At 41.9% G+C, this 16239-nt stretch overlaps 1 protein-coding gene across 1 annotated transcript in view; it reads left to right on the top strand.

Annotated features, from left to right (window-relative positions):
• LOC108786110 (serotransferrin-A-like) overlaps window positions 1-6417 on the top strand; it is a 38887-nt gene extending 32470 nt beyond the window's left edge. Inside the window, exons 15-17 of the mRNA XM_018555332.1 lie at window positions 1314-1498; window positions 2654-2840; window positions 6249-6417. Of these exons, the coding sequence (XP_018410834.1) occupies window positions 1314-1498; window positions 2654-2840; window positions 6249-6292 (416 nt within the window). The 3' untranslated portion in view covers window positions 6293-6417. The remainder of the gene's footprint in view (window positions 1-1313; window positions 1499-2653; window positions 2841-6248) is intronic.
• The last annotated feature ends 9822 nt before the right edge of the window (window positions 6418-16239 follow it).

The raw sequence follows: 16239 nt of genomic DNA, 5'->3' as shown, positions 1-16239 counted from the left end.
AAAATAGGGCTTGGATTAATTTACAAACAGAAATATACATACTTGCAAATTACAAATAAGGATGCGAAGAGGGGATGTGCACAGGAAGGCAAGTAGGAAGGAACTGGGGAATCAGGGATCTCGATCATTCTGCTAATTCCATAATTCTTAGTCATTATGATCAGCCAGACCTGCCTGGGCTTTTTCTCTCGTTGGAGAACTCCCATCAAGCAGGTCAAAGAAAATCACTTTCTTGTTTGCAGAGTCCAAAAAGACTTGTCCAAGAGGTCATGAAAAGTTACCACTGTCCCAGCTTGTGCGTTGCACAGGATAGAGGTTCGATCATAATATCCCCGTCCCCATCAGCTATGCTACAATACTAAACAGGTGTAGGCACCTAACAGCAGAGGGGCCTGAATGTCCCATGGTATAATGACTCTCAAGCATACCTTCATCAATTAATGTCACTGCTCCAGGAGCCCTTTTATTGTTTTACGACCCTCATTTGATGTACTACAGAGCTACATGTAGATTGCTCTTTCGGGAGGCAGAGGTTATCTTTATATCAGAGTTATATGACATATATTAATTTTATCAGCTCCAACCAGGGCATATTAATTAAAAGGGTTAGAGTAATAAAATAAGAAATGCAGTGCTGGGCCAACTATCGGGCTGACAATAGAGCCCCACTGATTACACTGGGTGAACCACTTCCAATTGTAATGTGCAGAGCTAGGCTGTCAGTGTGACAGCCCGATCCTACAGAGTGCAGGAGACAGCAGGCCAGGGTAGCACCAGGGAAGGCTTCCTCTGCCACTGTTTCCCTTTCCCCATTGCCACAGTACCCATGAAGTAACTTCTTGTCCTAATCAGTCACACAAAGCCCTCTGAGACACAAACTCTGCAAAGACAGCAACAAGGAGGACTGTTCTGACATGTAGGACAGTAGTCCAAAACCTATTATGTTATGTAGGAATGTGTTACTGACTGTCAGCAATGTGCCACTTCTGCCACCCGAGGCTATGAACTATGCTGACTGTGCAGAAATCTGGCCCTGACTGATGGAAATTACAACCCAAAGAAGAAAATCTGCTGCACTGATCTTCATTCTGTACACGCTGTTCTTAATATGCCAGGGCCTTTCGCATACCATGTATCAATCTTATGCAGTGCGTTGGTACTTAAGAGTACAAAGAGAGATTCATCAGATACAAATACCTTTGTATAGTAATTGTTCCATATAACACTAGTTGTTTCAGGGTTTGCTACAATGACATACTGTTACACCCATAAAGAGTGTCAGTTAAAAAAATGTGATCAATTTTACTTTCTAGATGTCAACTCTCCAGCGTGGGCAAAAGGTGTGAAGAAAGATGATTTAGAACTATTGTGTCCGGATGGCACTCGCAGACCTGTCAGTGATTATGAAAATTGCTACCTTGCATTAGTACCAGCCCACGCTGTTGCCACGACCGCAGACAGAAAAGAAACAGTTGTGAGAATTCTCACAGAACAGATGGTATGCCTTTTTCATGCAGATTATTTCTACACTTGTAGCATTATTTCTGCTTAAAACAGTAACTATTTATCTTTATTTAGATTTTTTGTAACTTTCATATAACAATGGGATACTTCATACACAGGAAAGTAATATCCTTTATTAAATTTCAATGCTGGCTTGGTTTTGTCTTGCTTTTCAGCCTAAGGGGCATCTCTGTGGTTGGGGTCATTGCCATGAGTTCTCATTGGCTTTCAGGCAGCAGTTTATAGGGAGAATTCTCAACCCTGGGCATTATTCTGATATTCTCCAAGGTTACACTCACAGAACACAGTCCTGGACTGGAGATTATTGCTCACTATGGTGTCACTAATCAGAGGCGTGAAAGCATCTTCCAACATCTGTGGTCACACCTCTTGCTTTTGATTGGCGCTGAAACAGCAGCTCACTGCTGAGGAGGAAACCATGGAGATTTGTGCTATTTTATAGTTTAGACTCCATTCACCCCTGAGCATGAGTGTTTTCAGGAGATTTTGAAGCTTTTTTTTCCCAGGCATTTCCGGGCTTGGGCACATTTGCTTTAGCCAATGGAAAGCTAGTTACTAGAAGTCAGAGACTGTTAGGCACAAAATTGTGCAAAAAAAAATGTGCATTACACATTTGTTTTTCAGGCATTTTTCTGGAGGTCCCATTAAAATCTGTGAAGCCAAAAAATGATGATTCTGCCTGCCTTTTTCAGGCCATAGGCATCAAACTACATAGGATACAACACCCAGATGTGAATGGGCACCAACTCAAAAATGGGATTCTTCTTGTTGAGCGTTGTCGTGCATAAGCAAAAATGAGGTGTGAATGGAGCCTTGGGGATACATGAGCAAAGATATATTACTTTCAGCATATGTTGTGGTTGAATGGTGTACTGTGGAAGATTGTGTCGCTATCATATGAGGTTTGGGTTTACTCTGGAAGACATTGTAGCATCTTTCCAGTGCTACATTTTAAAGTAATTATTACAATTATATTATTATTATTCTTATTATTATTATAAAGGATTTATATATAGCACCAACAGTTTGCTCAGCGCTTTACAAAATATGGCAAATGTACAATAAAAGGCAGCATTCCAGGGAAGTACTCCAACAGGGTATTCAACAATGTTTTTGTCTTTAATTGTAGGGAAAATTCGGAAAGAACGCAGGTCAGGGCGCACAATTCCAAATGTTTGTTTCGGAAGGAAGAAAAGACCAACTCTTCAAGGACTCTACACAATGTCTGACTGAGGTGCAAGAAAAGACCATGAATGATTACCTGGGCAAAGATTACGCTGATGCTATTGCTAGTCTTAACGAATGCGGCGAATCAGGTACAGTTACATTTGTATTAAATTGTAATAGTGACATCCCTACTTTCCAACTATAGGATTTTCATAGCTCAGGTTTTCTATAAAGCCTTTTATCATTTTTTTAGGAACACATTATAACAGTGACCTAAACAACAGACATTTCATCTCTGATAATCATTGTCACAGAGTATATTGCAAAGGAATAAAAGTGGAATTGAACTCAAAAAGTGAAGATTTTCTGTTATAGGGCATGTTATAGGGCATGCAAAAAAAACATGGAAAGTGGGGTTTCATCCTTTGCATTGAAGTCCTCTCTTCAAATCAAGAGCCCCTCCTTTCACATCAAAGCCCCCTTTTCACACCAGAATTCTCCCCTTCAAAGCAGAGGTCCCCCTTCGCATTAGAAGCTCCCCTTCACATCAAAGCCCCGCTTTTACAACAGAATCCTTCCCTTCAAATCAGAAGCTCCCTTTCACATTAGAAGCACCCTTGACATCAGGAGCCCCCCTTCACATCAAAGCCCCCCTTTCACATCATAATTTTCCCTTCCATATCAGCATCCCCCTTTACATCAGTAGCCCCCTCCACATTAGAAGTCCCCCTTCCTTTTACATCAAAGGCCCTCTTTCATATCAGAATCCCTCCTTTTACATTGGAGTCCCCAATTTAGAGTCCTACCATCACACAATTTCAAGGCATTCCTGAACAAGTCAGAAGGCCATGACACCCAGGTTGAGAATTGCTATTATAGGGAACATTTACAAATGTTAATTGTGCCTAATTATTACCTTTTGTCTTGAATTCCTTTTGAAAAAAAATGTGGGGGTGCCTGGCCACTCCTGTGCCTACATTCTCATAGTTGTATATTTGCACTACTGCTTCTAACGTCCAGTCTCAGGAGATTTGGAGGGAGATTTGGTGATGTCACCAGTGGCGTAACAATAGCCATAGCGACCCAGGTGGCCGCTAGGGGGCCCGGGCTCAGGACACCCCCCTGTTGCCGTGCGGGCCGCCTGGGTCGCTATGGGTTCGAACGCACCGCTGTTCAGATTATTGTGCTTCTCATTGTTCCCCTTGCTGGAGGGTCTGACTCTACCAAGATGATGGTTTCCTGTAACATGGTGCTGAACAAGGAATGGTTCAGTAATGGGGGAAGATCAGCTGCACAGAGACCACAATACAGGAGACTGTATTTTTTGGCGAACAGCTCCCAGGGTTCAGTTCTTCCTCAATGTTATCAACATCATGGTGTACAAAGTGGGGATCCAATGATAACATTTTTACAGGAGGGATGTCATTACTCTCCAAATATAATATACATTACTGTATTTGTCTGTGTACAAGACTATACTTTTTCTTTAAAATATTTACCTAAAAATGGAGAGGCGTCTTATACACGGGGGGCCGAGAGGAGAACCGTGGTTGCGAAACTGCCAATACCTCTGCAAACTAGCCTCACGAGTGAAACTTCCGATTGCAGAGACAAGCTAACAGGTTTCCTCCAATCATGAGCCTGATGTACCTAACGTCAGCTGATGCTACGGAGAGCATGTGGCCAGTGCCCAGATGTAACAGGGAGCCCATAAAAATGTCAGAAAACAAAAAAATACCGGTAAATACCAGTACCAGTAAGCAGCTGTCTTACTCTGCAAAATTTAAACTGGATGCAATCAGTTATGCAAAAGAGCATGGAAATATGGGGGGCATGAAATATGGGGGGCGTCCTATACATGGGGGCGTCTTATAGACGGAAAAATGCGGTATATTTCACAGGAATGATAAAGGGTCAGTAAACTCATAAAAACTTCTAATTTCTGTGTAAACTCTGAGCTTTATTTGCATTGTTTTAATCTAACATTATTTACAAAAGTTAAAAGGCAAGTCCACTGAAGACTGATATTTTGGTTTTAAGTTCTTACAAGCAGATTTGGTCCTCCATTGTCTCTTGGGGTATTATCCTCGGCCATTACACAAAGTTTTGTTCCCCCTTTATGGATCCTTTATTTTTCAGTGGAAGAATTCAGCTGGAGGACTGAACTCCATTGAGGAAATCACTCCAGTGTAATTTATAGGAGATGTAATATGGCACCCAATAGATTTCTGACTCCTGTAGGCACTAAACCATTGGTATATTAGGAGGCTTATGTATAAGAAGTATGCTACAAGAAAACGTTCTCGTGGCTAATAGAAACCAAACAGCTGCTAAATATTATTTGTCCTAGATTGTTCACTTCTCCTGCCTTCTCCAAACACTTCACCCTTTTGTGAATAGACCCCTTTATACATTTTTTGTTGACAATTTTTTAGTTATTCAGAATTAAAAAGTATACACTTTTTGAGGCACCCACATAAAAAATGGAAGGGGGGGGGTGGGTGAAAAAACACATGAAAAGTGGGGTTCCATCCTTTGCATTAAAGTCCTCCCTTCAAATTAAGAGCCCCCCCCCTTTCACATCAAAGCCCCCTTTTTACCAAAATTCTCCCCTTTATGTCTCCTCCCATAACCTTTATTTAACAGTTCACATATTTGACATTTGAATTACATTTTTTGTTGATAATTTTTTGTTATTCAGAATGAAACCCAACAGGGTTTATTTAAAAAAAAAAAACAGCCCTGGCTGCAATATTCACCTCCTCCCTAGCACTTTGCCTCCTCAATCTTAACTGAAGGCATCCTGTGAATGCAGGTCATTATAGAACTACACCCTGATTTGGCATCACATTTCACCCTACACTCACATACAGACAATTAGTTTTACTTTCTGCATTACTGAGGACTGTCCACCTCCGGAGAACATCTAAAAAGTAGGAGACCACATGACTAGGCTAAGAACATCTGGTAAAGGTAAGTATAAAATACAGTACACAAATCCGCTGGGTAGACCATCCAGAGGGGCTGGGGGCCGATGGAAGAGAGAAGCCCAGAGTTGGGCTTATATTTAATGCTTTACAGTACTTACAAACAAACAAATGTATGGGTTGTCTTCCCAGATCTCATGTCTAGAGGCTCATACATAGAACACTGATATCATAAAGCGTCAAGTCTTAGATCTTTTTGAAATACAAAACAGCTTTATTAAATAATTGTGTCTATAAGGATTCAGATTACTGTTTGTTAGTTAAGCATTGAATACCTACAGAATAAATGTAATAAATAAAATATTTAAACCAGAAACCAGGGATCCCTCTAGTATAAGGTCTTGGACCCTGACATCCCAAACTGACATTGTGGTGGAGGAATGTGGTGCTGTACAAATCAGCCCAGTGGTATGTTGTAGTTATTTTTATTTCTTCCCACAAAACTTTTAATGTTTTTTTTTTTAACTTATAAGCAGCACAAGTTATAAGAAAGTCACAAATTAATGATATAATTACCATCCAAAATAGAGATATGTTTTATGAGATATACATTTTCTTTTCCTTCTATAGGACTGCTGGCTGCCTGCACTTTCCACACCTGCAAGCTGCAATGATGGACAAAACCAATGGCGTGTCCACTGTTTCCTTTCACCTATCTGCTTGTCTCCCTTGCAACAAAAAGTGTCTCCTTTTACACTGATTTTTTGTCTTCAATCTCCCAATAAACATTTTCAGTTATATAGTGCCATTTTGTTATTCTTTTGATTTACTTGTCAATCATGACTCAAAAGGTGGAACAGAGGACTTCAGAGGCAGATATATCTTTTTATTTTATATATATTATTTTATATTATCTATCAACTTCATGTAACTCACATGATAAGAAATAACTATAGTAGCACAGATAAATCATACTTCCTAATTAGACCACAATGTATTTTCCTGAACAATCATACCTCCTTTCCTGGAACCAACTTCTCCTTATAACCCATTTCTTAGTCCTCAGTAACTGTTGTCCACTCTTCATCCTTGAGCCCATATTGGCCTGAACAATATGGGGATTGTGAATGACCCTAACAATGACAGCCAGTGAGGGTAATATCCCCAATATCAGAGCTGGTTTTAGACAAAATGGGCGAAAACGAATTGCGAACCCTGCATGCTAAAATTCTATGCTATATGCCAGGGGTGTCTCAACAGAATGAGGTGCCAAAAGCTATTATAAAAAATAAATAGGCACCATGGTGTGCATCATAAAAACGTTAGTATTTGCGCTTATGGATACCACCCTACCCTCAACTGGAAAAGCAATTAAACTGAGTGACAGCCGCAGTGAAAGACCGACAGACCTACGGTACTATGGTCAAAAACTAGTATTGCAATACACCGCGCTAACTCCCGTAATGAAAATTTGAAACACCCATATGTGAAACCGAATATCTAAAAACTCAACCAAGGAAGTAATAATGATCCTGCCTGCAGAATAAATACTTCAAAACGTACTGAAGTCAAGTACAAAATTACATGATGAATCACAACATCCACATGTGAAAAACAAGTAAATATAAGTAAATATCAATGATGTGTATCAAAAAATATTCTATGCATGAAAAAACAGCACTATAAAACTGAATTAATAAATGTCCCCACACTCCATATAGTACATAAATATATTGAACAAACAAAATAATTAAGCCCAAACTTTAAAAACTGGGGCAATGTGCAAAGTTCATATATTCGTGAAGAACAAAACTTGTGTGCAATCTTGTGTTCCACCTTCATATAATAACAATGCTCCCCACTCACCAGATCCCCTCGATCAACTCGCGATTAGTGAAATAAATCTCTGCCCACCTGTCCCACCGCCAATTCCAGAGATCTTTACTCTGTTCAAGAGCTATGGTCTTTGACAACATTTTCATATCCAACACTTCTGATTTACATAGCTGCTATATAGCCATTAAAGTACATTAGATTGTATGTCAATTGCATCTACCCGTGTATGTCCAGCCACCCAGATTTTGTTAGTGTCTCCCCCTAGTGGTGGCTGGCACTGCAGTACGAGACTGTTAATGTGTGTTCATACTAACTATAGTAGTCATATTAGCTGATTTAGCAAACTGCTGTAACTGCTAGTGAGAGCAGTGTGTGTGGTCAGCTTAAGCACAGAGTGACTAGAGGTGTTGGGAGTAAAGTTCCTCACAAGCCTGTGATTTGTGGGTGCACAAACAATGGATGTCGATACCTTACACATCGTCGGGCCTCCCCCATCCCTGTACCCATCAGGACCCCCCAATACATGAGAAATATCAGGTCCAGTTTTAGACAAATTGGGGCCTTGGGCTAATATTAAATGGGGGCCCTAAATGCTGATATTCCATACTGCGTGATAGGATAGGATAGGATATTACATGACTAATGTAGAACTGATGTCCCAATTACCTAGTTACAAAGACTGCCATAACCACCCACCTCCCTCTTCAACCCAATAAAATAGACCACACTTCTTGCTGGAGTTAAATGGCCATAGCAGCCCTTTTATTATGCAAATTAACAGTAAACTTTACAGAAAAATTGCAACAATTCACCCTGAGATTTTTTAAGGTCTTTTGAAGAGCCAAATTATTACTGGATATGGTGTCTCTGTGGAACCCCTTGAATCCGTTAGGCTCCCAGCCGCACCACACCGCCTCGGGGACAACCTGCACAACGACCGCAGACACCTCCATATCTCAATTGCCTGTTCGACTACCATATATCACCATGACTTGAGGACCCATACCAAGACAGGTCTCCCAACCTTAACCATCATCACCTATGTTCTCCGCCTTCAAAATACCCCAAAAAACGCCACCACTGCTATGACAGAAAATGGACCACAACAATGCATTCGGGCGGGCAGGTGGGAAGTTCTTTCTTCATCCGATGAACTCTGAATGACTCCAGTGAGACCCCCCTCCTTGGACCACCGCAGAAGCTCTGCCTGAACTTTTTAGCTGACCAATCAGGTAAGGACCTTGCCCCTTGTTAACCCATCCTTTATTAACTCTTTAATCATTGTTTCCCCATTTCACTTAGTCAAGTATGCCGTCCGCCTATTTTTTGTTGTTGTTTCGGGCCTAACTTACTGTGTGATTGTGGCCATAGTAGCACCAACAGGCCAAGGGGCCTACTTGTAAGGCCATAGAGGCAAAATATAGGTATGTGTGAATAAGAGGTGCAGCAAATAGTACTGAACCTTTCAAATCGGTCTATACAGTAGTATAATGCTACATTTACACTAGACTCCTATCTTTGGTTTATCTAAATGCAGAAGAAATTATCTGGGCGGTATAAACAAACTGTATGGTTCCCAGGTCAAGTTCTCCTGTGTTTAGATGTACTTACATTTACATGAGTGTCTCATCTGACCCTGGACACACAGAATTTTTTTTGATCTAAATGCAGCTAAACTGAATGCACCTAATGGCAAAGTGTGAATGATACCATTAACAATTATATGCCTTTTGAAATGTCCTATAAATGTGAATAAGCCCTAACATGTCCTGCAATTAGTAGCACAACACATGTACATTGACCAAAAACAGTACTGTATTGGATAAAAAGGAAGTGGGGTTATGTATAAAAAGTGAGCTTCAGCAATTTTTCAAAGTTTAGTTGAACAAACTGAAGGGAGAATTTGATCGAATCTGGTTGCCATGGTAAACTGCTCCAGTTTTGATACATTCCCCCCTATATGTTTTATGTGTTCCCATTCCCACAGCATACCTAAAAGTATTTTTTACAAATATTTGTTATGTTTAAGATGTTTTGTTGCAGCAGGCAACATGGCTGCATCCGTTTTTCTAAACACCTTCACAGTGATCTGTCCATATAGAAAGACTGAGGACAGGACTGTGTGGATTAAGTTTCTCTCATTAACATACAATGCAGAAGCCAGGGTTGAAATCTTTTAACCCTTTGTTAGGATGAAATCAGCTCCCACAGTACAGACAGGGTTAACACAAACCTCTCCCAGCCAGGGGCGTAACTAGAAATCCCAGGGCCTCATAGCAAAAAATGTTAAGGCCCCCCTCCCCCCCAACGAAACCCCGCCCCCATTTTTTTAAAAATGTGCTGATCAGCATGTTTTTGTTTACAACGTCTTTTATTAATTTTCCACAATAAATAGACAAATATACAGTTAATACAAACACTTTATACAAGCACTTTAGTGTCCCCAACCCGTCAACAGACCCTATGCATTATGGGAGATACTGTTTTATAAAATACCCTACGGAGAGGGCTGCACCCATCGATATCAGTAGGGTTTATTCTTCTGTATATAAAAGTACAACTATTTGACGAATTTCACAAATACTCTCAATCATCGGTTAAACTAGTGACCCACCCCTAGACAAACCTTAATGCACAGTATTCCCGATTTTATTAAATGACCAAATCATAATTTCATTCCTTTTGTTACCAAAAATAATTATTTCTTTGTGACATTCACCACGATACAATATATATATACTTATATATATATATATAAGAACTGTTATTAAAAGTCCTTGTGACAAGAGTGTCTTTGTTGCATTTAAACTATGAATCTTTATTGAAACTATAATATACCTTAGTTGTATTCATTCCCAAAATTAACAAATTGACACGTGAACCTTATCGTAGATTATCTTATTATAGTGCCAAAATGGTTCATTCCTTGTTACTGTAACCCATAAACCCTGTGTAATAAACAGTGAAATTATTTTTCAATGTTCCTAATTAAAAAGTGCCTTCGTTTCACATATTTCACATGTACTATCCCTCTCCCTATTAGGCTAATATCAACCATTGACCTTAGACCTTAGTACCTTTTAATATACAGTGTTTCCAAAGTTAGTTCAGGGTCCTTTCATGAACTCTCTGATTACAGAATCAACATAATCCATTCCTTGTGTCAGTGACCCAAATTCCTCATATGATAATCAATTGAACGACAAAGAGAATATTAGAGCTTTCTTGTGTCTATAACCCAAGTACCTCGTGTAATAAACAATATGACAGGAGATATTGTATGGAATTCATCGATTAAAGACCCCAACCTACTGACAGGTATTAGGACTTGTTTGAGTATCCATAGAAATATCCTTGTTTAAATGGGTTACAATCCATGATTCTATATCCAATGGTAGTTCATCTATCCCACTTTGATCCCTGCATTACCCCAATATATTGTACACCCTACATTCTCGAGTGGGCATACTCTCCCATATGTTTAAGGTATTGTTTGGGGACACCAAAGGATTCATCACACAACACAGGACAAAAAGAAAAAAGAAAGGAAAAAAGAAGAAAGCAAAAAAGAAAAAAGAAAGGAAAAAAGAGGAAGAAGGGGGCCTTCCCTAAACACTTATCCCATTCCACGTTGTAGTTATTCAAGATTTAGTCAAACCACAGCCGACACTCCCATGTAGCGAATCCATGGTGACCAGGTAAATTCAAAACTCTTTTCAGAGTCCATTAGGATGCTCTGCATCTTCTCATGTACCATTATCCATGATAGTTTTGCTTTAACCTGTTGAAAAGGTATCGTTGGTAGCCTCCAGGATTTTGCTATAGTCATTTTGGCTGCCAGGAAGAAAAAAGATATCAACTTTTCCTGAGCTCTCGAGATTTCTGGTATGTGGCAATTCAATAAAGCATCCTTCGGCGCATGGACTCGAACAACTCTATATATAAGGGCAATGAGTCTGTTCCATAAGGATCGCACCTTAGGGCATTGCCACCATGTATGATAAATAGTACCTGGAAGTGTGCAACCTCGGAAGCAGTCAGGAGATGTCACTGGAAATATCCTAGCCATCCTGGAGGGAACCATGTACCATCTAGATATGACTTTGTAATTCGCTTCAGCTAAAGAGGTATTGAGCAACCCCGAATGCCGGTGTCTGAACTGGAACAGTTCAGACACCGGCATGGTGAGGGTCTCCTGACAATATTTCAAAGTTATAGGTTTCCGTGCCAGCACGTTTTTGAGCGTTTTTAATTGCATTTCAGTGCTGCAACGCACTAAAACACACTAAAAACAGCCAAAAATTCTCTTTCACAAATTGTGCGGAAACCACGGTGAAACGCTTCCCCCCTGGTGTGAAAGGCGCCTGAATGAGGCCTAACACTTTACTTTAATACTGCCACACCAATGAGAGGCTGAGGAAAGGGGGATTATTACAAAAAATTATGGAACGCTAAACTGTATATAAGCGATTTATGTTATAAATGGTTTTTGCGCTGTGTTGGTGTTTGTGTTGTAATAAAATGATACAGGCGTATATTTAATTACAACACAAGGTATCACAACGCACGGCAAATGCATCACAAAGCTTTGCCATGCACTATACAGCAATGCAGAATAATGCCATCAGCTAGAGAGGATTACATATCCCAGTTATACATTATACAGCAATGCCAAAGGGCAATCGACTATAGAGGACTACAAATCTCAGCAATGCATTATACATCAATGCAGAATAATATGAAGCTACATACTCTGTGCTGCTCTGGGGTGCCGGCCTGATGTCTCAAGTGGAGGATCTCAGGAGGCTTTGTGGGAACTATAGTGGGCTGTGCAGGTGCTATGGTGGGCTGTGCGGACTCTCTGGTGGACTATGCGGAGTGTATGGTGGGCTGTGTGGACTCTCAGGTGGCTGTGCAGGCTCTTCAGTGGCTGTGCAGATGCCATGGTGGGCTGTGAGGACTCTCAGATGGGCTATGCAGGGTCTATGGTGGGTTGTACAAACTATCAGGTGGTCTATGCTGGGTCTATGGTGGGCTGTGAGGACTCTCAGGTGGCTGTGCAGGGTCTTAGTGGTCTCACCAGGTGCCCCAGTCGGTCTTGCAGGTGAGTGTGTGCGGTGTGGATACATAGGAAGTAGATTTGTTGCAGGCATTGTAAACAGGCTCAGCGATTCACAGGAAGGCTGCCGGGACCCTTGCTGGGAACCTCAGCAGCCTTCCTGTGAATCACGGTGCCGGTTTACTAGGGATGGACCAATATCAAGTACCGTACTCGGTACAAGTACAGATACTTTTCGAGCTCCAAGACTAGACTAGAGAAAAATTCAAAAGTTAGGAGGCAGCTGTCATTTGTAAGGAGCAAACTGAGCTCCTGGGATTTGTACATCTCTGTTTTAACGTATGATTTTGTTTTTATAAATATAAATAAAGTGATGCACTGATACCATTTTTGCAAGTACTGATACTTGCCCAAGTACTCACAGATACAAGTACTGATACATTTTTGTTTATTGTCATGTGACAGTTTTTCTAAAACAATACAGACTAATGATTTCAGGACAGTGGTGGAGCGCCAGAGCCAGGTCCCAGCTGCAACCGCTGCAACCCTGGTAGTTCTCATGAAAATGCCAAGTATCGGCACTGGTATCTGATCTGAAAAGTATCGGTGCATCCCTACTGTTTACAGTGCCGGCTTCAGTTTAAACATTTAAAGGAGAATGAGGTGAGTGCTTTTCACTCATCTCATAGTTCTAGCCGACCTGTGACAATGAGGTCTCGTTCACACCTAGGCGTATTGCATATGCGCGTCTGTCGCGCAACCGTTTTTTACCGCGATTCGCGATAAAAAAGTCGAGCGACAAACGCGCGTTTCCGAAGGCTACTTGGCTGTATCCAATGGAAACGGCAACAAAACGTCCCAAAGTAGTACCTATACCTTTACAGGCGTGGGCCGTTTTGTAGCGCGTTAGGGACGGGTGGAAATACGCCAAGGTGGGAACGAGACCATTGATGCATTAGTGCTACTTCATATGACCTCAAAATGAGAACACAGTATTTTGGCATTGGCAGGATATAGCAGAAGGCAGTCAGGTCATTGATCTGCACTTTAGTTAATATTGTTAACTAATAATTTGTACAAAGTACAAATACGTGGGTAAAGTTCTAAGCATTGTCAGTAATGCACAAAGCAGAGTATGTAAAAAAAAAACAACAACTAGAGAAGATATAATTCCCTTTTACACTGTCACTTCAACTGTAACAGGTAGAGCACATATGTTGACCGCTGTGTGTCATCATGGTATATTATAGGCTGTACCTATATGGCTGGAGATGTACATGTATGAGTCCTTGCCATGCTGAATCTGGCCTGTACACCCATCACCGCCAGGCAGGTGCTTTATGAAAAAGGGCCATAAAAATTGCTGATGCATTCAGTCTTGATTTTTGGAGCGATTTACCGTATTTTTCGCTCCATACAGCGCACCGGACCATAGGACGCAGGGAGGTCCGGTGTGCCTTATGGAGCACTGAACAGACCAGAGCTGCTGTGACAGAAGCTGCAGTTAGTAACCCCTGAGACAGGTGGCACTGTGATTACAGCGCCATGGTCTCAGTGATCACACAGAGCAGACGAAGAACGTCCGTTCTTCGTCTGCTCAAAGGGCTCTATGGTGATCTTGATCGCCGCCGCTGCTCGGTTTTAATACGAGTGATCTGATTAGATCACTCATATTAAACGAGCAGTGGCTCCTACTGTACATTTAGCTCTGCTTTAGCATGCCCCGCTGGCTCCCAAAATACCTGAACAGTCTGATTGAATGCAGGCATTGTTCAGGTGTTTTGAGAGCCAGCGGGGGCTGACTAGCAAGATACTGAAGCTTGGCCCAGTGGGAGATTCCTCTATCCACGCAGTTTAGCGTAGATGGAGGAATCTGTTGCACTTTTTCCATCTGACCAGGGAAAATCTGCAGGTAATTGTAAGGTGTATGGCCGGCTTTAGATGCCCTTTTTATACCAATCATGTTACTGACCTGTTGCCAATAAACCTAACTAGTTGCAAAATGTTCTTCCAGCTCTTCTTTGTGAAGCTGCCCATACTCCTTACAACCATTGCACGACTTTTGTTGTGCGAAGGTTGTAAGGTGATTAAAAGTTCGTACGACCTGCCCATCTTGGACAGGCAAATTGTACTTGCGATCATCGCAAGCCCTCCCCGCTGAGGGGGGGGGGCCTTGCAGATGATTGCAGTGGTGAGCGGGCAGTGTGCGCTTGCGCACCTCGGGCCGTGCGGCTTTCGTCTTGCGATCGCGCTACCAACCCGCCGATAATCGTACGATTTTCGGCGGGTTTTCTAGCGTGCTAGCTATATATACGAAAATCGTGCGACCGTACAGTAAATGCAGCCGCACGCTGCCATCAACCTTACGATTATTGTACGATCGCGGGATCACCCGCGATTATCGTACGATAATCGTCAGGTGTATGGGCAGCTTTAGTACCACTTTCTTTGCCAGCTTTTTGTTGCCTTGCCCCAACTTTTTTGAGACATGCTGCTGCCATCAATAGTTCTAAGCCGACCTGTGACAATGAGACTGTCACAGGTCGGCTCAGTAGATCGGGAGGTGAGCGAACACATACCGGGTTCCCTCACCTCTCGATCCTGTCACGGCTCTCTGCCGTGACAGGGGGAGGGGCTGGATTCCCCTCTCCCCGCTCCGATCTGCCAGCGCTGACTGGCGGAACGGACGGGGGAGTGGGCGGGTACAGCTGGCTCTGCCTCTAGATCTGCCTAAGTCGGGATCCGCTCCAGGTGCGGCATCTCCTGGAGCGGATATACTGAGCTTAGGGTGACGGGAGGACGCTAGTTTGTGTCCTCCCGTTACCCCAAGGAGAACTATGGGGAAAAACACTGACCCCATAGTTCTCCTTTAAGATTCTTTGCCCCAAGAAGATACTGTATGTTTATATATGTAATCAAACTGCGTATGGATTGATTGCTAGAAGTTTTATTCTTGCATACATAGTTACATGCAAGTTAGTTTTCATTTATTTTTTTCTATTTTTATGCCACATATTTAAATAAAACAGACTTTTTTTGACAGTACTCATTGTTGCATTTTCATAGTTACAGTCCCTCCCTGTCCTATAAACGTATGAAAACTCACAATGTTGTGTCTCTACCACTTTCATATACCCACTACAGCAAACAAGCATCACAAAGACAGTATCCTCAGGATCCCAGTTCTGCACAAAGAGACTGTTCATCACTTCACCAGCAGGCTCTGTCTCACGAACACTTACAGGAGGGATTTTTATTAAAAATGGAGTAGACAGAATCTGGAGCAGTTGCCCATAGCAACCTATCAGCATCTCTCTTTGTTTAGTGGAGCTTTGAAAATAAAAAATAGAATCTGATTGGTTGCTATGGGCAACTACTCCAGATTTTGTCTGCTCCAGTTTTGTTAACTTCCCCTCAAAGTATTTAGTCCAATTGCCATCAACAGTGAACAAGAAAGGGCAGGTGGAACTACCTGCTTCTGTCGTCAACCTTCTAAAAAGGACTCCCTGCGTCCCTTGCACCTCCTACCCATGCGACCCCTTGCTACCACCTGACCCTCATTGTACAATCAGGTAAGATCTTCTGTTTAGCTCCAATCTTTAAGCCGTTTACCAGGGACAATTCTTCCACACCAGGCATGTAGCCTGGGCCGTCACTACTGTGAGGAAGCCTGAGACAGGTGCCTCAGGTGGCATCTCTTTAGGTTGCATGGGGCGTCACAGGTTG

This window comes from Nanorana parkeri, unplaced genomic scaffold (genome assembly GCF_000935625.1).
Source record: "Nanorana parkeri isolate BGI_ZX_2015 unplaced genomic scaffold, ASM93562v1 scaffold192, whole genome shotgun sequence".
Classification (NCBI taxonomy): domain Eukaryota; kingdom Metazoa; phylum Chordata; class Amphibia; order Anura; family Dicroglossidae; genus Nanorana; species Nanorana parkeri.
This window is presented reverse-complemented; position numbering and strand designations above follow the sequence as displayed.